Genomic DNA, 22,090 nt, shown 5'->3' on the forward strand with positions numbered 1-22,090 from the left:
CAAAATGTCACAGCAGTCAGCAAATTGAAAAAAGATAGCCAGCCATTCATGCGTTTCCCTTCCCACATCCAAATCGTATAGCTGTTTGAAGACGCTTGTTTGGGCCCACAGTTTTCTAATCTGTCTTTATATAAGATATGAAATGATTTGATCCGGGGGGATGAAAGTGAAAGTGCAGACAAAGAGAGAGAGATGGAGAAAGAGAAAGACAAAGAGAGAGAGAGAGCGAAAGAGAGAGAGGGAGAGAGAGAGACTTGCAGTAGCTATAGCAGATCTTTGAAGAGCCATATTTCGCCCCAGTATTCTTCACACTACCAATTACCATGCTTAACAAACATCCTGCCACCCACCTCGCCCGGAGGTGTTCTGTCTCTCTCAATTCAATTCTATTCAAAGGGCTTTATTGGCATGGGATGTTTATATTGCCAAAGCAAGTGAAAGAGATAATAAACAAAAGTGAAATAATGAATAAAAAATGAACAGTAAAGATTTCAAACATCATATTATGGCTATGTATAGTGTTATAATGATGTGCAAATAGTTAAAGTACAACATGGGAAATAAATAATCATAAATATGGGTTGTATTTACAATGGTGTTTGTTCTTCACGGGTTGCCATTTTCTTGTGGCAAGAGGTTACAAATCTTGGTGCTGTGATGGCACACTTTGGTATTTCACCCTATAGATATGGGCGTTTATCAAAATTGGATTTGTTTTGGAAATCTTTGTGGGTCTGTGTAATCTGAGGGAAATATGTGTCTAATATGGTCATACATTTGTCAGGAGGTTAGGAAGTGCAGCTCAGTTTCCACCTCATTTTGAGGGCAGTGTGCACATAGCCTGTCTTCTCTTGAGAGCCAGGTCTGCATATGGCGGCCTTTCTCAATAGCAAGCCTATGCTCACTGAGTCTATACATAGTGAAAGCTTTCCTTAATTGTGGGTCAGTCACAGTGGACAGGTATTCTGCCACTGTGTACTCTCTGTTTAGGGCCAAATAGCATTCCAGTTTGCTCGGTTTTTGGTAAATTCTTTCCAATGTGTCAAGTAATTATATTTTTGTTTTTTCATGATTTCTCTCTGCTCTCTCTCTCACTCCCTCTCTTTATTCTCTACTCTCTCTGCCCTCTACTCTGTTGCTACTGATGTCACAATCTGTATTAACAAAAACCATCCCATATTACTGTAACAAAGAGATAAAGAGAACATATGAAAGAGAAAAATATCGCTCATTTAAAAAATAGACAGTATACATCACACTAAAAGACCAAAGCTTTGAGAATTGGAATTCTAATTTGTTGATGAAAGGTAATTTACTACAGTAGCTCATGTAATAGAACAATATTTGTTTTCCTGTTTCTGACGGCAGCGTTTAGTTTGCCCTCTGGCCGGCATTGAGAGCTGCTGGTGTTTCATGTGAGTAATGAAATCACATGTTCATTTGACTCTACCTAGGTGTTCACCCCGGAACGCACGGGCCCCGAGGGACCGGCTGCTACGGTGCTTTCACCCAACGAGGAGGAGGAGGAGAGAGGATGAGAGGGGAGGGTGCAGGGGTGGTACTAGATGAAAGCACCATGGGTTGCCTGGCATCATGCCACAACAATATGCCAACATGTCCAAGGTGGTGGTGCTCAGGGCTTGCAGGGGGACAAGGTTTTCCCTCGGTTTAACTAGGGAATGTTCACAATCAACCCCCCCAAGGGCCACTTCTTTCTTCCCCTGAGATGTGTGGAATTTAGTCAAAACATGCTACCATTGTGAAGCCACATCCTGTACAGCAGACAACTATGTTAAATAGCGTGAAAAGAAAGTAGCAGGCAAATGTGATCAAATGCAACTTAGGCTAGCCTGCTATAATGAAGCCTGCTATATAGCTTATGTAGCATAGCTCAATGACTTTTCAACAGCAGTCAATAAAGTAGAATGGAGCACTTTAAGTAGTAATGAATCATTGGTTTCTTCAAAGTTGAAGGCCAACAGTTCTGTAGGCAGTTTTTGGTATTCACTTCACTATATGTGTACCCTAGCTGCAAGCTAAGGCACCAATTCCACTGACATGCAATCAGCAAATTCATTACATATTTAATTTAATAGATTTAAAAGCAGGGGGAAAAGCGGAGGCAAAATATTGTTAAGCGAGATTAGAATTGATCAGTTAGAAGCCTGGGAGCGATGGAAAACAGGTCTGACAAATAGAATGGAACATAGAACAGAACAGTGCACTAGAACTAGAACCCTTTCAGAACCATACCTCCAGCAGTGGCCAAGCTCCTCCTTTGAAGTCAGAAATGGAGACTGAAAAGTAATCCTGTAAAATACAGTTTTCTAAATACAGCTGCATACAAATTTCATCAGCTGGTGGCCATGGAAGGCATGTCCGCAAGGCTCAGTTACCCCCAGCATGAGCTAGAGAGGAAACAGCGGTGTGGCTCTCAAACCACTCTACATCCATCCCATGCATGACACCATGCTTTCTCCCGGCCGCCTGTGAAATTGTATGGGTATATTTGAGGGGGGAAAGGCTAAATGAAACCCAGTTGACACGTCCTAACCAGTAAAAGGGGTCATTTGTAATTGTAGTATGGTCAGGGCGTGGCAGGGGACGTTTGCTTTGTGTGTTTTGGGGTTTGTTTGTTTCCAGGGGATATGTTCTAGTTTTCTTTTTCTATGTGTGGCCAAGTATGGCTTCCAATCAGAGGCAGGTGTCTTTCGTTGTCTCTGATTGGAAGCCATACTTAGGCAGCCTGTTTTTCCTGTGTTTTTGTGGGTGGTTGCTTTCTGTATAGTCTGTGTACCTTGCAGAACTGTTGATCGGCGGTTTGTTGTTTTCGTTTAAGTGTTCACTTTATTACTTTAATAAAAAGAAGATGAGCACTATACCCGCTGCATTTTGGTCACCTTTCATCGACGCCTGTGACACCAGTGAAACTCTTCAGGGGCCCACTTTGCTATCTTCACAGACATGTAAGCAGATTAACATTAGTTTTAGCTCCAGAGAAAGAAACAGAAGGCAGAGTTTTTATTGAAGAGACTGAACTCCTTACTAGCAGCAGGCCAAAGCCTCAATGTCTATGATGAAGAGTGTATAGGTATGACAGAAGAAAGAGAAGGCTATATTCAATATATGCTTTATTCCTGCACCAACATTGCCTTTTCTTAAACCCTTTAATCACCAGCCATCCACTGGATGTGGTCCGGTGACAATAGATGTTGTCACCTAACAATGGCCATGTAGGAGTTAGCAAAGCAGCATAAACACATTTTCACAGTCAACCCAGGTACGTAAGGCACCAGTGGAAGACAACGTGAGACACGGTAAGGGCCAGTCAGTCCTTGTAGATAGTCTAAAGTGGTAGACAGACAACATGTGGTAGAGTGGTAGATAGACAACAATGTTCCATTAATAGCCTGGCAGATCAATGGAACACTTGAGTCAGTCCACACCTGCTGCTTCTGCTGTCCATCAATAAGCAGTAAGACCCACATCACATTACAGTATCTGATAGTACTTTCAGAGGAATTGATCAGGGGTTTTAGCCGACAAAGATACACTGCATGTCAGTGATGACGGTGAATGTGAGCGTGACATAATGCACTTACCTGAATAGTTTTCTCTAGTTCATATTAATAATGGGGGGGGGGGATCAACACGGTCAAATATCGGGATATTATTTTTGACGATGGCTGGCAAATCATTTTGACTATCGCAACATTATTTTAATTTAGACTTCATAGCTTGTTCTCTCTTCTTTTTAAACAGGGAGCCAATGATATCGTACTGTGAGGTCCCTGGCAATTCCCAGCCCTAATTCAAAGGGCATATTATTTTACTGTAAGTCTATCCTTATATCCTAGTCTTGTGCACAGTGAGACAGTGAGAAGGACAGACTGCAACCGTACATCCTCTTTGCCCTCCTCAGGTTCTGAATTCTAAAATGGAATCTACAACCCCAGAGATGATGTGTCCCATGACAAACGATACTGTCATCTAATAGGTCCCTTTCCTCTCTCAGAGTCAAACCCTTCCCTCATCACTTTCCCTCAGAGTTAGCGGTCCTCAGGCAGTACTAGTGCTGCTGTGAGCTGCTATGCTGCTGCCGCTGTTGCCAGGCTCAGGCACCACAAGAAGAGGGTTCAAATTAACGGATACAAACACCCCCCAACATAAATCATCTCTGAATGACGAGGCTGGCTGACCTGCATCTCAATGATTTCATGTCTTTAATGGTCAAACTACATGTACTTTGTTGCCCAGATTCCCAAGGTCAGTGAGGACGCATGGACCAGGCATCAGAGCAAATCGGAGAAATTGGAGCAACCGCGATGGTCTCTTCATCCAGCAGTCCTTGGCAGGGGGTTAAACATCCCCTCTGGTGATCCCAGGGGACCGTTCTCCTGTCACCCACCTCTGCATAAATAACAAATTAAGTGCAAGGGGTTTGCTTACGTGTTTGTGAGTGTGTGTATGTATTCATGTGTGGGTGGGGGGGTGTATATGTTATTCTGTTTATTATATACCCTTTCTTATGGATTCCTTAACTAGACGTTTTGATGATGTGACACATCCTAACTAGGCGTTTTGACGATGTGACGCGTCCGAACTAGACGTTTTGACGATGTGACGCGTCCTGACTAGACGTTTTGACGATGTGACGCATCCTGACTAGACGTTTTGACGATGTGACGCATCCTGACTAGACGTTTTGACGATGTGACGCATCCTGACTAGACGTTTTGACGATGTGACACATCCGAACTAGACGTTTTGACGATGTGACGCATCCTGACTAGACGTTTTGACGATGTGACGCATCCTGACTAGACGTTTTGACGATGTGACGCATCCTGACTAGACGTTTTGACGATGTGACGCATCCTGAACTAGACGTGTGGGACGATGTGACGCATCCATAACTAGACTTTTGACGATGTGACGCATCCTAACTAGACGTTTTGACGATGTGACGCATCCTACTAGACGTTTTGACGATGTGACGCATCCTAACTAGACGTTTTGACGATGTGACGCATCCTAACTAACTTTTGAACGATGTGACGCATCCTAACTAGACGTTTGACGATGTGACGCATCCTAACTAGACGTTTTGACGATGTGACGCATCCTAACTAGAACGTTTTGACGATGTGACGCATCCTAACTAGACGTTTGGACGATGTGACGCATCCTAACTAGACGTTTTGACGAATGGGACGCATCCTAACTAGACGTTTTGACGATGTGACGCATCCTAACTAGACGTTTTGACGATGTGACGCATCCTAACTAGACGTTTTGACGATGTGACGCATCCTAACTAGACGTTTTGACGATGTGACGCATCCTAACTAGACGTTTTGACGATGTGACGCATCCTAACTAGACGTTTTGGACGATGTGACGCATCCTAACTAGACGTTTTGACGATGTGACGCATCCTAACTAGACGTTTTGACGATGTGACGCATCCTAACTAGACGTTTTGACGATGTGACGCATCCTAACTAGACGTTTTGACGATGTGACGCATCCTAACTAGACGTTTTGACGATGTGACGCATCCTAACTAGACGTTTTGACGATGTGACGCATCCTACTAGACGTTTTGACGATGTGACGCATCCTAACTAGACGTTTTGACGATGTGGACGCATCCTAACTAGACGTTTTGACGATGTGACGCATCCTAACTAGACGTTTTGACGATGTGACGCATCCTAACTAGACGTTTTGACGATGTGACGCATCCTAACTAGACGTTTTGATGATGTGACACATCAAGTAGGTTCATTTTCATCTTTGGCTGACGTATGTAGTCTGTAATGTCATGGCGAACAAAGTGGTCAAGGTCAAATAGAACATGTTAAATCATGTTCATTATCGAAGAAAGGGAATAAAGGAATACATTACTCTGTGAGTCATTGTTGTGAATGATAGAGACAAAATCAGGTACATCGATTCAGGAAGATGTTTTCCTCTATGCTGAATATCCATGGAACACCCCACCTGTGAAGCTGTCATTTATTCACACTCAGTGCCACTCAGTCAGTCAGTCCATATTAAAGCATCAAACATATTTAAACAGACGCCTAGGCTCAGTCTGTGTCTGTGTCCATCCACAACTAATGAGTCCCACTCATATTGTTGTAGTAATTTCATTACAGCCCACACTGGAAGCAATTATAGCTCCAAGCTTGACAGCTTGACTCAGCATCACCAAGACCTCACAACAAACAGACAGAAACAGAGCATTACCAAGACCTCTCAACAAACAGACATAAACAGAGCATTACCAAGACCTCTCAACAAACAGACAGCAACAGAGCATTACCAAGACCTCTCAACAAACAGACAGCAACAAATCATCACCAAGACCTCACAACAAACAGACAGAAACAGAGCATTACCAAGACCTCACAACAAACAGACAGCAACAGAGCATTACCAAGACCTTACCAAGACCTCTCAACAAACAGACAGCAACAGATCATCACCAAGACCTCTCAACAAACAGACAGAAACAGAGCATTACCAAGACCTCTCAACAAACAAACAGAAACAGAGCCGTAAACCAACAGGACATACAGGGCAGACAACTTCCTCCTGTTCCTGCTCCAAGGTGTGTGTCCTAAATGGCACCCTATTCCCTATATAGGTAACTACCTTCGATCAATTCTCTGGTCAAAAGCAGTGCACTATATACAAAATAGTGTGCCATTTGGGATGAAACCCATGACAGTAAACAGACGTGAGGTAAAAATCAGAGGCCACGAATGACCCAAAACTGGAATTAGACAACCTCTTCCAGCCCCAGGAGGGATATAATGAGGATTTGTGGAGATGCAGAGGTCGTATCGGAGCTGAGATGCAGAGCTGCGGCCCGCTAGCTGCTAGAGCATATTGGACTGTTAGCTGTATAGATCCATCAGCCAATTTCTTGGGCCACTATTCCTATTTTGCCAATTGGACGTGGACACCTCTGCTACTCAGAACCCTACTAATCCATCACAACTGGTCTATCGACGTCACCGCACGCAGAGGCTAAAACAGACTTTCCTCCGTCGAGACGTCCCTCTAAGGCCTTTCTGCTAGCTTGCTTACCCCGGCCTGCTAGCTGTCTGAATCGCTGTGTCTCCAGCCAGCCCAACCACTCACTGGACCCCTATTGATCACCCGGCTACGCATGCCTCTCCCTAATATCAATATGCCTTGTCCATTACTGTTCTGGTTAGTGATTATTGTCTTATTTCACTGTAGAGCCTCTAGCTCTGCTCAATATGCCTTAACCAACCATTTAGTTCCACCTCCCACATATACGATGACATCACCTGGTTTAAACGTCTCTAGAGACAATATCTCTCTCATCATTACTCAATGCCTAGGTTTACCTCCAATGTACTCACATCCTACCATACCTCTGTCTGTACATTATGCCTTGAATCTATTCTATCGTGCCCAGAAACCTGCTCCTTTTACTCTCTGTTCCGAACGTACTAGACGACCAGTCCTGATAGCCTTTAGCCTTACCCTTATCCTACTCCTCCTCTGTTCCTCTGGTGATGTAGAGGTTAATCCAGGCCCTGCAGTGCCTAGCTCCACTCCTACTCCCCAGGTGCTCTCATTTGTTGACTTCCCATAGATTGGAAAGCTGCCGCGGCCATCCCCCTGTTCAAAGGGGGAGACACTCTAGACCCAAACTGCTGCAAACCTATATCTATCCTACCCTGCCTTTCTAAGGTCTTCGAAAGCCAAGTTAATAAAGAAATTACCGACTATTTCGAATCCCACCGTACCTTCTCGCTATGCAATCTGGTTTCCGAGCTGGTCATGGGTGCACCTCAGCCACGCTCAAGGTCCTAAACGATATCATAATCGCCATCGATAAGAGGCATTACTGTGCAGCCGTATTCATCGACCTGGCTAAGGCTTTCGACTCTGTCTATCACAACATTCTTATTGGCAGACTCAACAGCCTTGGTTTCTCAAATGATTGCCTCGCCTGGTTCACCAACTACTTCTCTGATATAGTTCAATGTGTCAAATTGGAGGGCCTGTTGTCCGGACCTCTGGCAGTCTCTATGGGGGTGCCACAGGGTTCAATTCTCGGGCCTACTCTCTTCTCTGTATACATCAATGATGTCGCTCTTGCTGCTGGTGATTCTTTGATCCACCTTTACGCAGCCATTCTATGGCCCTTCTTTGGACACTGTGTTAACTAGCCTCCAGACAAGCTTCAATTCCATACAACTCCAACTGCTCTTAAATACAAGTAAAACTAAATGCATGCTCTTCAACCGATCACTGCCTGCACTCGCCCGCCCGTCCAGCATCACTACTCTGGACGGTTCTGATTTAGAATATGTGGACAACTACAAATACCTAGGTGTCACATTAGACATCTCCAATCCAAAATTAAATCTAGAATCGGCTTCCTATTTCGCAACAAAGTATCCTTCACTCATGCTGCCAAACACCCTCGTAAAACTGACCATCCTACCGATTATCGACTTTGACGATGTAATTTACAAAATAGCCTCCAACACTCTACTCAACAAATTGGATGCAGTCTATCAGTGCCATCCGTTTTGTCACCAAAGCCCCATATACTATCCACCACTGCGACCTGTACGCTCTCCCTCGCTTCATACTCGTCGCCAAACCCACTGGCTCCAGGTCATCTACAAGTCTCTGCTAGGTAAAGCCCTGCCTTATCTCAGCTCACTGGTCACCATAGCAGCACCCACCCGTAGCACGCGCTCCAGCAGGTATATCTCACTGGTCACCTCCAAAGCCAATTCTTCTTTTGGTCGTCTTTCCTTCCAGCTGCCAATGACTGGAACGAACTGCAAAAATCACTAAAGCTGGAGACTCATATCTCCCTCACTAGCTTTAAGCACCAGCTGTCAGAGCTGCTCACAGATCACTGCACCTGTACATAGCCCATCTGTAAACAGCCCATCCAACTACCTCATCCCCATACTGTATTTATTTATTTATTTATTTATTTATCTTTCTCCTTTGCACTGCAGTATCTCTACTTGCACATTCATCTTCTGCACATTCTACCAATCCAGTGTTTAATTGCTATATTGTAATTACTTCGCCACCTTGGCCTATTTATTGCCTTACCGCCCTTATCCTATCTCATTTGCACATGCTGTATATAGACTTTTTCTACTGTATTATTGATTGTATGTTTGTTTATTCCATGTGTAACTCTGTGTTCTTGTATGTGTCGAACTGCTTTGCTTTATCTTGGCCAGGTCGCAGTTGTAAATGAGAACTTGTTCTCAACTAGCCTACCTAGTTAAATAAAGGTGAAAGATTTTTTACATTTTTTTAATGGTTGTGTCAATATCGTCTCAGGACCATTTTGGGCACGGCAGCATGATGGCTGAATAATGAGCTGAGGAGTGAAGGTGGTACTGGGGTTGGGTCCACTCGCCTCTCCTCACCGTCCGTTCGTCTCAGACTATTTTGGCATGTTAACACTGGCAAGCCTCATTAGAGGAGCATATCCCCAGACAGAATACAGATACAAATGACATCAACCTCAGAGAGAATTATAGGGACCTCTCTTTGTTCCCCCCCGTTCCAGATTTATAGCTATAGCTTCGTTAGCGGAGGACTTTCGGGGCAAAGTTTTAATGAGTTGTATACAAAACTGTAATTCAGCTCTCCGCTCCATAAATGTTCCCTTGGATGAAAGATTAAATTTAACGGTGCTCAAGTTACCTTTTAATGAGAATGTATAAACACGACCGATTAAGCTGTGACTGGATTCTGAGGCTCTGGGCCCATCTAGGCCCATCTATAACAGTAAAACAGTCTATCTAGTATCGGAGGGAAGTTATAGTAAATGTAATGAAAGACAGACAGGGCTAATGTGTTTTCCCTAGGTAAGGGAAGGTTCTAGTTTTATCATCCTCACCTCTGTTCCAGACTTCATTCCAATAAAATGCAAGGTAGCCTAAAGTACTATGTCAGACGTGAGACTGATTAAAGTTTAATGAAATACTTTAATTAAAGTCTCTGTGTGTATGCAGATGGACGCTTCAGTGACTGTGTGTGGCGGGGGGGGGGGGGGCAAGGATGGAAAACCAATATAAAAAGATCCACAGTTGCAGCTCAGACTTTTAGACAGATAACCAGATTTCCACAGTCGTATTTTGTCTCATTCAGCAGTTTAGCAGAAGAACTACACTTTGTCTCATATTCATCAAAATGGGAATGAGTTGGAGAATCTGAATTTTCAAGATGGGCTGCTATAAAATATTCACTTTCAGCACATCCATGTCATCTGTTCAGTTGATCCAGTCCCCCTGAAGACAGTGAGGTATCTTAGTTTTACCATACGATACTCAACCTGCTCATGATTATATGCATTTCATATGCATGACTAGAATCACGACAAACCTCTTCCCCCTGTGTGTTGACACCATGTATGTTATGCTGTCTACAAATCATAATAAACAGTATTGCGTCTTAATTTTAGCACAGCATTTGTCTCAGGGCGGGACAAAGAGGAACAAAACCCATTAATAAGCCACTCAGCCAAAACACAACCACCACAAGAGCAACAGAAACAACAACAATACAATTCCAACGTTTTAACGTTTTTTGGTATGAAATAGGTTCAAGGTGCTTAAAAATCTTGACTTGACTTACGTTGATAAAACGTTGTATTGTCACAACTACAGTAAGGTTCCACCCGAGGCTGACATACTCATACACATTCTGCTTTACGTAACAACAGGAAGCAGAAAAGGTACATTTCATACATTATGTAATTCAGGAAAAATCTATTTGATGACCAACATTGATTTGTTATTTGATGACCAACACAGGGCTGTTTGTTTTACATGTGACAGAGGCTGTTGGACATTAATGAAGTGGGCTTGTCAGTAAGCAGGGGAATGTGTTAGGTCTTGATGGGACCATTATTTACATCAGCTGGTATACATATGAAGAGTACAGTATGCCCAGGCTTGATTGTAAAGAGAGGGAGAGAGAGTGTCGCTTCTGACCGGTGTGTGCTGTGTCATTAGCATGATATGACAGGGGGTTGTGAGGAGCAGTGGGGAAGGGGACGATTCAATCAAGGAGAACTCGTCATCAATTGAGTCATCCACCTTGTGAATCATCTCACCTTCACTTGATTATATTATATTACAATATATTATGTTCATATACTGTATTATTATCAGGTCGCAATGCCGTTTTTATTAAAATAATAGTAATAGAAAATCTTCTAATCTTCTATAAAGATAATGAAGGTAATTTTCAGGATGGTCCCTCCCACATGTTGTGAGGAAAATGGGTATAATTTCACCCCCCAAACCAAATTTCAGTTTATTTCAGTTAATAAGGTACTTATCTTAAAAGCCCTCTATTAGAAAGTTGACATTCTAGAAGCATTCAACACAATACAAAACTGTTTTCCCACCATGCATTTGACATGATGTGGGGATAATTTAGACAAAGCTCTTAGAAACCGTTTGAGGCAGAGAACTCCCATTGGTTTTCTTTGAACACTGATGTTAGGCAAGGTGCCTTTGACCATTATTTAATATATTTTTGTGAACTAGCTGTAACTTCCTGTTAGAACATGCACTGTTATGTGATTATTCAAACTAGGCAGTTTGTTTAATTTTATTCTGGCATGAGAGTGTTTTTATACTTCTGAAAATATATGAGGGAGGAGTTCCAGTGGTGAATATTAATTATATTTCAGGATGTAATCCACAGGCAATTAGTTATCTCTTGTGTAGTACTAATGCCTGGCTTCATTTCTTCACAGATGATGTCTGATTGTTTGTGTGTATGTGTGTGCGTGTGTCTCCATGTCTTACGGAAACAATAACATTATATTTGAAGAAGAATAACTAAAATAGAAACAAATAGAACTATGAATAAATTAGGAACCTTTGAACTGGCATTATTTGTGATTGAAAAGAGGCAAAATAAAGTTTGTATTGACCTTAACTCAAAAGTCTCCTCTCTCTCTAAAGTCAAATTCAGCTCCAAAACATGAGCAAAAATACAAAAACAGCTGACATGAAATGTCAGTTTGTATCAGACAAAGCCATTTTAAAATGCCCTGAGATTTGTGACAGTCCCCCCCCCCCCCCACCCCCACAATAGCACAAAAATAGATCAAATCTGTGACGTCATTCTGACCTTTTGGTGCTGAACATCTTGGCGATGTCTTGTTGCTGCTGTTCAGAGGGTTTTTCTAGGTGAGAAGGTGAGCCTTCAGACTGTAGACCTGAGAGGGGGAGAGAGGAGGGGAAACAGACAGACAGACAGACAGACAGACAGACAGACAGACAGACAGACAGACAGACAGACAGACAGACAGACAGACAGACAGACAGACAGACAGACAGACAGACAGACAGACAGACAGACAGAAAGAAAGAACACAAACACACAGTGAGATTTTCAGCATGCCAGTGTCACCCAGGAGCTGTCAAGGTAGCATGGCTGAACACTCCCCCCAAACAACCCCAATTACCTGCCCTCAAACTGATAGAGGAAGACTGACTAGGCAACTAGAGGGGCACAGTGCACAAAACACAGCTATGGTTTAAAAAACAACATTGTTATACAGGAGGTGCAGTATACCATGCCAACTTCAACAGGTCACTCTGTATTTACTATGCCTCGTCTGAACAGGTAAATGAATGAGTAATACAAAGTGGTGCACACAGATATCCATACATATTCTGCTGCTCCTGTGTGTTCCTCCCCTCCAGTATAATGTCTGGGACTTTAGCCTCCTGCCCTGTCATGCTCTGTAAAGGTTACCACAGTGGAGGAGACGATTCAATAATTAATGCAGACAGATCCATGTGGGGCTCACTTCTCAACTTCTCGTCTGTAATGAGAAGAGCGGGGGAGGAGGAGAGAAGAAGGGGACTGAGGCTGCCTGACTGATTGACTGACAGGGCAACTCAGCTCAGTTTAGCTCTAGGGTAGCAGCTTGATTTGGAATTCAGCCCAAGTGAAACTGCCACTCTTCAGCACCAAAGGATGATGTGAAACCAGTGTGGTTAGAGTATCTTTACATTTATAGTCGGATGCAGAAAGAATGAACCCCTCACACACACGCACAATCATTCATACTCTACTCAATTATGTACTGTAATATATGCATTATGAATAAGAGCTCATGTAAATCATTAAGAACCGATAGTTTTGTAAAGCAGGGTCTCCCAAACTTGGTCCTGGGGCCCCCCCTGGGTGCACATTTAGTTTTTTGCCGAGCACTACACACCTGATTCAAATATCCAACTCATCATCAAGCTTTGATTATTTGAATCAGCTGTGTAGTGCTGCAGCAGGACCGAGTTTGGGAAACCCTGGTATAAAGTACTGTTACATGGGAGACTTGGTATAAATTCAGCTCAGAGGATTAAGGATTATTCAGCTATTTCTGGGACATTGTTAAAAACCCCTGGCATTATCTCTGACAGCAGAGAGACCAAACAACTAGGTTAAAGGTCACATCCATCAGGCATCAGAGGGATATTATTGGCTATTATTAGGTTATGACATGGTCACCGCATGTTGATGATGATCATGAGGACTTTATTGTATTTGTTAGGAAATTATTGTTGCGTCATACAGCATCCAACACTGGATCAGGAGACCTGTTTGGTCGAAACACGAACATCTCTTAATGGGGTAATTCAAATTGGATTTTATTTATGAAAATAATCCTTAAATAAATCATGTTAAATATTGGACCCACTATATAGACGATTGCTTTATGATCTGGACGGGTTACGAAATTAAATTAAACAAATGTCTTAACTACATTAACTGTAGAATAGAATCCATTTCCTTCACTATAGAAAAGAACATTAACTCTAGACATTTCTTAGACGTACTGTACTTGTTACAAAGAAGGGACAATCTCTAAGTACTATAGTTTACAGAAAACCTACAGATAAAACTACTATACTGACAGCTGATAGTCATTACCATCTCCCCCTAAAAGGAGGTTTACCAGTAAGCCAACTTCATAGCCAGCGTCGCATCTGTGACACAGAGGAAGACTGTGATAGACAATCAAATTCTCTCCTTGAGCATTTCCGCTTGAGAGGAAAGCCCGAAACATGGCTTGATAAAGCTCAAAAACAAGTTAAATGTCACGTTGGTATGAATGATTCGGGAGACAGGCGCAGGAATGCGTAATAGGGGTTATTGTGCAGCGCAACGACACTGGCCTCGAGGACGATCACAGGAATGCAGTGCGGGTCGTTCAGGACCCGATGCAGCTGCCGAAGTTGCATCGTTGTCGGACGAGCCAGTTGCAGCTGCCGAAGTTGCGGCGGCGCCGGACGGACCAGTCGCAGCGTCGTCGGACGGGCCATTCCATTAAGGGTCGATTATTCTGTCACGCTGGTATGAGTGATTTGGGAGACAGGCGCAGGAATGAATAATATATTTATTTTTTATTTCACCCAAATTACAACGTGCCATGTGAAGGCACGGGGACGAAGACCAAACAAACACGTATACAACACACAGGGTGGAAACCCAAACAAAAGAGCGAGGAGTACCTTGAATAAATAACACAAGCGCACAATGATACCACACGGGACGGGACCCGTAATCATCTGCGCAATCCACAATGGCACAAAAGCCAAAACACACAGCACAGGTACTCACACGCGCCAACGGACATTGTAACAATAATCGACCGCCCAATGGAAACCAAAGGGCACATATATACAAATACAATCAGTGGGAATAGGGGCCAGGTGTGCGTAATGAAAGTTCCAGAGGGATCCGTGACATTAACAGCTTGAACAAAAGCCAGTTACTTAATAAATTCCCTGCAAAAACAGAAGGAACAGTTCTCTGTAAACTACACTGAACAAAAATATAAACGCAACATGTAAAGTGTTGGTCCCATGTTTCATTAGCTGAAATAAAATATACCAGAAATGTTTCATACACACAAAAAGCTTATTTCTCTCGAATTTTGTGCACGAATTTGTTTACATCCCTGTTAATGAGCATTTCTCCTTTGCCAAGATAATCCTTTCACCTGACAGGTGTTGCATATCAAGAAGCTGATTAAACAGCATGATTATTACACAACAAAATGCCACAGATGTCTTAAGTTTCGAGGGAGCGTGCTATTGGCATGCTGACTGCAGGAATGTCCACCAGAGCTATTGCCAGAGAATTTAATGTTAATTTCCCTACCATAAGCTGCCTCCAACATCGTTACAGAGAATTTGGCAGTACGTCCAACTTGCCTCACAACCGCACACCACGTGTATGGCGTCATGTCAGCGAGCAGTTTGCTGATGTCAACATTTTGAACAGAGTGCCCCATGGTGGCGGTGGGGTTATGTTATGGGCAGGCATAAACTACGGACAGCGAACACAATTGCATTTTATCGATGGCAATTTGAATGCACAGAGATACTGTGACGAGATCCTGAGGCCCATTGTGAGGCCCATTTCTTTCAAGGTATCTGTGACCAACAGATGCATATCTGTATTCCCAGTCATGTGAAAACCATAGATTAGGGCCGAATTAACGTATTTAAAATGATTGATTTCCTCATATGAACTGTAACTCAGTAAAACCTTTGAAATTGTTGCATGTTGCGTTTATATTTTTGTTCAGTATATATACTTACTTTCAATAATAGCCATAATGGCATCAAGTCTACTGTCAATAAACACTGGCATATACAGTGCATTTGGAAAGTATTCAGACCCCTTGACTTTTTCCACATTTTATTACATTACAGCCTTATTCTAAAAATATCACATTTACATAAGTATTCAGACCATTTACTCAGTACTTTGTTGAAGCACCTTTGGCAGCGATTACAGCCTTAAGTCTTCTTGGGTGTGACGCTACAAGCTTGGCAGACCTGTATTTGGGGAGTTTCTCCCATGCTTCTCTGCCGATCCTCTCAAGCTCTGTCAGGTTGGATGGGGAGTGTCGCTGCACAATTATTTTCAGGTCTCTCCAGAGATGTTTGATCGGGTTCAAGTCCGGGCTCTGTCTGAGCTACTCAAGGAAATTCAGGGACATGCTCCGAAGCAACTCCTGCGTTGTTTTGGCTGTGTGCTGAGGGTCGTTGTCCTGTTGGAAGGTGAACCTTCGCCCCAGTCTGAGGTCCAGAGCAGGTTTTCATCAAGTATCACTCTGTACTTTGCTCCGTTCATCCGTCCCTCAATCCTGACTAGTCTCCCAGTTCCTGCCGCTGAAAAACATCCCAACAGTGAGGGAAAAAAGTATTTGATCCCCTGCTGATTTTGTACATTTGCCCACTTACAAAGAAATGATAAGTCTATAATTTTAATGGTAGGTTTATTTGAACAGTGAGCGACAGAATAACAACAAAAAAGTCCAGAAAAACACATGTCAAAAATGTTATAAATTGATTTTTAATGAGGGAAATAAGTATTTGACCCTTCTGCAAAACATGACTTAGTACTTGCTGGCAAAACCCTTGTTGGCAATCACAGAGGTCAGACGTTTCTTGTAGTTGGCCACCAGGTTTGCACACATCTCAGGAGGGATTTTGTCCTACTCCTCTTTGCAGATCTTCTCCAACTCATTAAGGTTTCGAGGCTGACGTTTGACAACTCGAACCTTCAGCTCCCTCCACAGATTTTCTATGGGATTAAGATCTGGAGACTGGCTAGGCCACTCCAGGACCTTAATGTGCATCTTCTTGAGCCACTCCTTTGTTGCCTTGGCCGTGTGTTTTGGGTCATTGTCATGCTGGAATACCCATCCACGACCCATTTTCAATGCCCTGGCTGAGGGAAGGAGGTTCTCACCCAAGATTTGACGGTACATGGCCCCCATCCATCGTCTCTTTGATGCGGTGAAGTTGTCCTGTCCCCTTAGCAGAAAAACATCCCTAAAGCATAATGTTTCCACCTCCATGTTTGACGGTGGGGATGGTGTCCTTGGGGTCATAGGCAGCATTCCTCCTCCTCCAAACACGGCGAGTTGAGTTGATGCCAAAGAGCTCCATTTTGGTCTCATCTGACCACAACACTTTCCCCCAGTTGTCCTCTGAATCATTCAGATGTTCATTGGCAAACTTCAGACGGGCATGTATATGTGCTTTCTTGAGCAGGGAGACCTTGTGGGCGCTGCAGCATTTCAGTCCTTCATGGCGTAGTGTGTTACCAATTGTTTTCTTGGTGACTATGGTCCCAGCTGCCTTGAGATCATTGACAAGATCCTCCCGTGTAGTTCTGGGGTGATTCCTCACCGTTCTCATGATCATTGCAACTCCACGAGGTGAGATCTTGCATGGAGCCCCAGGCCGAGGGAGATTGACAGTTCTTTTGTGTTTCTTCCATTTGCGAATAATCGCACCAACTGTTGTCACCTTCTCACCAAACTGCTTGGCGATGGTCTTGTACCCCATTCCAGCCTTGTGTAGCTCTACAATCTTGTCCCTGACATCCTTGGAGAGCTCTTTGGTCTTGGCCATGGTGGATAGTTTGGAATCTGATTGATTGCTTCTGTGGACAGGTGTCTTTTATACAGGTAACAAGCTGAGATTGGGAACACTCCCTTTAAGAGTGTGCTCCTAATCTCAGCTCGTTACCTGTATAAAAGACACCTGGGAGCCAGAAATCTTTGATTGAGAGGGGGTCAAATACTTATTTCCCTCATTAAAATGCTAATCAATAACATTTTTGACATGTGTTTTTCTGGATTTCCTCCACCACACAGAGGTGATTAGGACAACAAATTACTCCAAAGAGAAGCCATGTGGATATATACATTAAATTCTGTATCTCCACACGGTTTAAACTAAGAATAAGATTTCACCTCCTTTCTATAGGGCAAATGTAAACTGTTATACAAGAACACTCTGCATATCAGATTTGCATATTGTTCATGTTTTGGCCCCACATTTTTATGAACGGCTGTGCCTGATGTCCTTTGTGGTGGGCTATCTCATGAATTGATATAATGTATTCAAGTGAGCAGACACCTAAGGTAATTGATTCATGAATTGGCCTTTGTGCCTGCTCCCATACCCTATAATTCTGTATTTCTTTGTGACTAACTTGTATACAGGTAGACCAGAAAAACCACATCCCTGAATGGCAGATGAGTGGAAACCCTGATTAGAAGCACCTGCTGCTCATCGGTTGTTCTTTACAAATGCTGTTATGAATTAAAGTACAATTGTACCTACACACTGAAGGCTGCAAAGCCGAAACGTCTGTGTACGCTATCCCCGATGCAGTGAAAATAACAAATTGATTAATGAAGTAATCTTTATGCGACATCTTTTTGAGTGCTGACCCATCACAACTTTCTGTTCGTCAAAACACGTTGCCTGCTATAATATAATGTTATCTGCTCCTACAAAATGTTTAAAATTTTTGTGAACAGTTTATAAGAATAATACCTGCTGTTTTTTGTCTTTTTTGTATCTAACAGCCATCTTAAATATACACGTAGACTGCTGTCACTAGTTACATCATTTATTTTTAATTTTTTATTGAATATCCGAAACATACAATATACTAGCAGTGAAGCCGTTCAACAACTACATCATACCAGTCATCCAACAGATTCCCATTCAGAGCGACACACAGAAGCAGCCAGGGTCAATGCCCTGCTCAATGGCACGTTGACAGATCTCCCATCAGGCCAAAAAACGTGAACCGGAACCCTCCAAGATCCCCCCCACAGTTCCCCAACAGCTGCCCCTCAACCATTCGAGACCCCTCTCACAGTCCCCCAAAGAATAAAAAATAAATTGAATTCTATTCCCCACCCCCAAGAACCCCCCAATGCACCAACAATCAAGATAAAAAAATGTTTTTAAACAAAGGACATCAAGGACAACTAAAATCATAACAGCAATGCCAACTGTATATGTTTATGTGCATGTCTGGCACTATTACATGTATGTGTGTGTTCTTGTATGCGTTTATTTGAATGAGAGTGTATGTATATGCATGTGTACAAACACCTGCACGGCATCAGCCTTAGGCAAACCGGCATTAGTTGTAAAACACTGTCCCTCAGTGTCATTCAAACATACATTTTATTATGTTTAATTTAGACTTCTTTTTACCTTTATTTTTGACCATCATTCTATCTCCCGCACTGCAACTCCACTCCAACTTGTCTCCAATTCCACATCCCAACCCTCAGCTTCCCTCAGCCCATCCCATCTATCTCTGCTGGCCACCCACTTCAGGTTTCTACGCAACACATATCTTTCAACTATGCTGTGATGTTTAACATACAATTTCAATCTATCTAATCGAATAGAATCCACAGATTGTGAGTTGAAGATAAATACTTTTACTAAGAGTATTAGTATATTACTAACTGACTGACCCGGTCTCTCCAGATCTCCTAACAGTATTATTTCTAGGGTCAATTTTAGATCAATGCTATGCATTTTCAGCCATTCCTGAACCTGAGACCAGAAACAGGCTACCCGAGGGCAATACCAAAATAAATGGTCTATTGAATCTGTATCCTCACAACAAAATCTGCATAGCTTCGATGATTTTATGCCCCAAAATATTCAACCTTTTGTCGGTGGCAAGAATTCTATATAATCATTTTAGCTGAAAAGCACGAAGTCTTGAATCTTGTATTGTTTTATATATTAACTCACTGTACCATGGAATCGGTACATCAGAAATCTCTTCCCAACTATTTTGCAATCTGTATGACACAGTTGTCCACATCCTGGTCCTCAAATGAAACTGGTATACTTTCCTATTTATGCTATTGTTATTCCTCCGCCAGTTTTGATCCTTTATATTGGGCAGACAGACCAGTTCCCTACCTCCTCCCGCTGCCACCTGCCTCATTCATTTTTGGGGTAATGCTGTAATCAATTGGTTGTACTCTTGGATTGAGCAGACCTTCCTGTACAAATCTGATAACTCCATGAAGGACATAACTCTACCGTTCCAATTTACAATATAATTTAAGAACAAAATACCCTTTTCAAACATCTTTCCCATAAATACAGGTATTTTATCAACCAGCACACTTGAGTTCAGCTATAATATTTGTTGTACTTTTTGTTCTACCTTTCAGGGGGGTGAAATTGAAAATGTAGCCAGCTCTGCAATGCTTGTTTGAAAAAGATTGATACTTTATAAAAAGTATCATTTTCAATTAATTTAAAATGAGACATGGCAATCTCCAAAGGCTAAAAGGCAATTTTTAAACAATGGATGAGCTTTCTTAGTAATCTACTTGAGAACAATTTAGGTTTAAAGTAAAACTTTTGAATAATTGAAGCTTTTAGAGAGAGGTTTAGTGCTTTTATATTTAATAATCTCAACCCACCCAATTCATATTCATTATATAGATAGGCACGTTTTATTTTGTCTGGTTTAGCGTCCCAGATAAATCAAAATATTTCTTGCTCATATGATTTGAAAAATGAATCCTTAGGAGTAGGCTGCACCATAAGTAAGTGAGTAAACTGAGATATGACTAAGGAGTTAATCAGGGCAATTTTTCTATAAATAGACAGGTATTTACCTCTCCATGGTTGCAGGATCTTGTCTATTTTTACAAGTTTTCTATTGAAATTCAGTGTGGAGAGCTTATATATATTTATATATTGTGATATGAATACCAAGTATGTCTACTTCACCATCAGCCCATTTTATAGGTAAACTGCAGGGTAATGTAAAAGTTTTATTTTTTAAAGACCCAATACGTAATATTGTACACTTATCATAATTAACTTTTCTGTACTCTCTGGACTAAAACCTATCTAGATCTTCAATGAGACATTGCAGGGATCTAGCTTGCGGACTTAATATAAAACTTAAGTCATCGGCATACATGGAAACCTTTGTTTTTAAGCCTTGGATTTCTAATCCTCTAATGTTGTTATTGGATCTGATTTTAATAGCTAGCATTTCGATGGCCATAACGAATAGATATGGTGACAGCGGACACCTTTGTTTAACTCCTCTTGACAATTCAAAACTCTAGAAGTAGCCGTTATTTACTATTTTACACCTGGGGTTGCTATACATTATTTTTACCCATTTTATAAGAAAATTATCGAAATGTAAAAATCCAGGCATTTATAAATAAAATCCAGTCTTACTTTATCAAATGCCTCTTCAAAATCTGCTATAAATACCAGGCTTGGCCTCTTAGATGTTTCATGATGTTCTATTGTTTCTAGTAGTTGTCGTATATTATCTCCAATGTATCGCCCATGTAAAAACCCTGTCTGATCAGGATGAACCAAACCTGGTAAAACCCTTTTAATTCTGAGTGCTATGCATTTCGCTAGTATTTTTGCATCACAACATTGAAGTGTAAGGGGCCTCCAGATTTTTAGATAGACTGGGTCTTTATATTTGCCATCTGGATCTTTTTTTAATAATGGAGAAATCAGACCTTCCTGCTGAGTACCTGACAGACTACCATTTCTATAGGAGTAGTTAAAACAATCTAACAATGGAGCTTTTAGTATATCAAAAAAGGCTTGATATGCCATCAAGCCCTGGGGTTTTTCCAGACTGAAAGGATTTAATAAACTCAAAATATTCTTCCTCTGTAATTTGGCCTTGCACTGATCTCTCTGTACATTTCTTAATTTTTCATTTTTTATATTATTAAATCCTTTCAGTCTGGAAAAACCCCAGGGCTTGATGGCATACCGGTAGAGGTATAGACAGAAAGACTCAGGCTCTGGCACACACAAGTGGGCACACACTCACACACTAATAGAGGTCACATTAGCTTGGCAGGAAACACAAGGTGACTATGGAAATTCTGTCAATTACTGCAGACAGAGTAAACACCCTTTCCATCATTTTTGACTCCTATATTTACCTTTTCTTAATAGTTGTACTGTAGACGTATGAAGGCCGTTATTTTCCCAGGGCTTCTTGTTTCCCTCTCCTTCTTGTTTCCATCTCCTTGTGTGTGTGTGTGTGTGTGTGTGTGTGTGTGTGTGTGTGTGTGTGTGTGTGTGTGTGTATCAACAACTGGATGTCAGAATAACTCAGATTCGGCAAAAACACCTCAGACTGGAGCCAGGAGACAATCAACCAACAACTGTCTATA

General features: G+C 42.0%; 1 protein-coding gene across 1 annotated transcript in view; it reads right to left on the bottom strand.

Annotated features, from left to right (window-relative positions):
* The window catches only part of LOC115177542 (oxidation resistance protein 1), a 191,058-nt gene that overhangs the window by 154,945 nt on the left and 14,023 nt on the right, over positions 1-22,090 (bottom strand). The window contains exon 2 of the mRNA XM_029738428.1: positions 12,181-12,268. Coding sequence (XP_029594288.1) covers positions 12,181-12,197 — 17 coding nt within the window. The 5' untranslated portion in view covers positions 12,198-12,268. The remainder of the gene's footprint in view (positions 1-12,180; positions 12,269-22,090) is intronic.

The sequence above is a fragment of the Salmo trutta genome, chromosome 37 (assembly GCF_901001165.1).
Source record: "Salmo trutta chromosome 37, fSalTru1.1, whole genome shotgun sequence".
NCBI lineage: Eukaryota > Metazoa > Chordata > Actinopteri > Salmoniformes > Salmonidae > Salmo > Salmo trutta.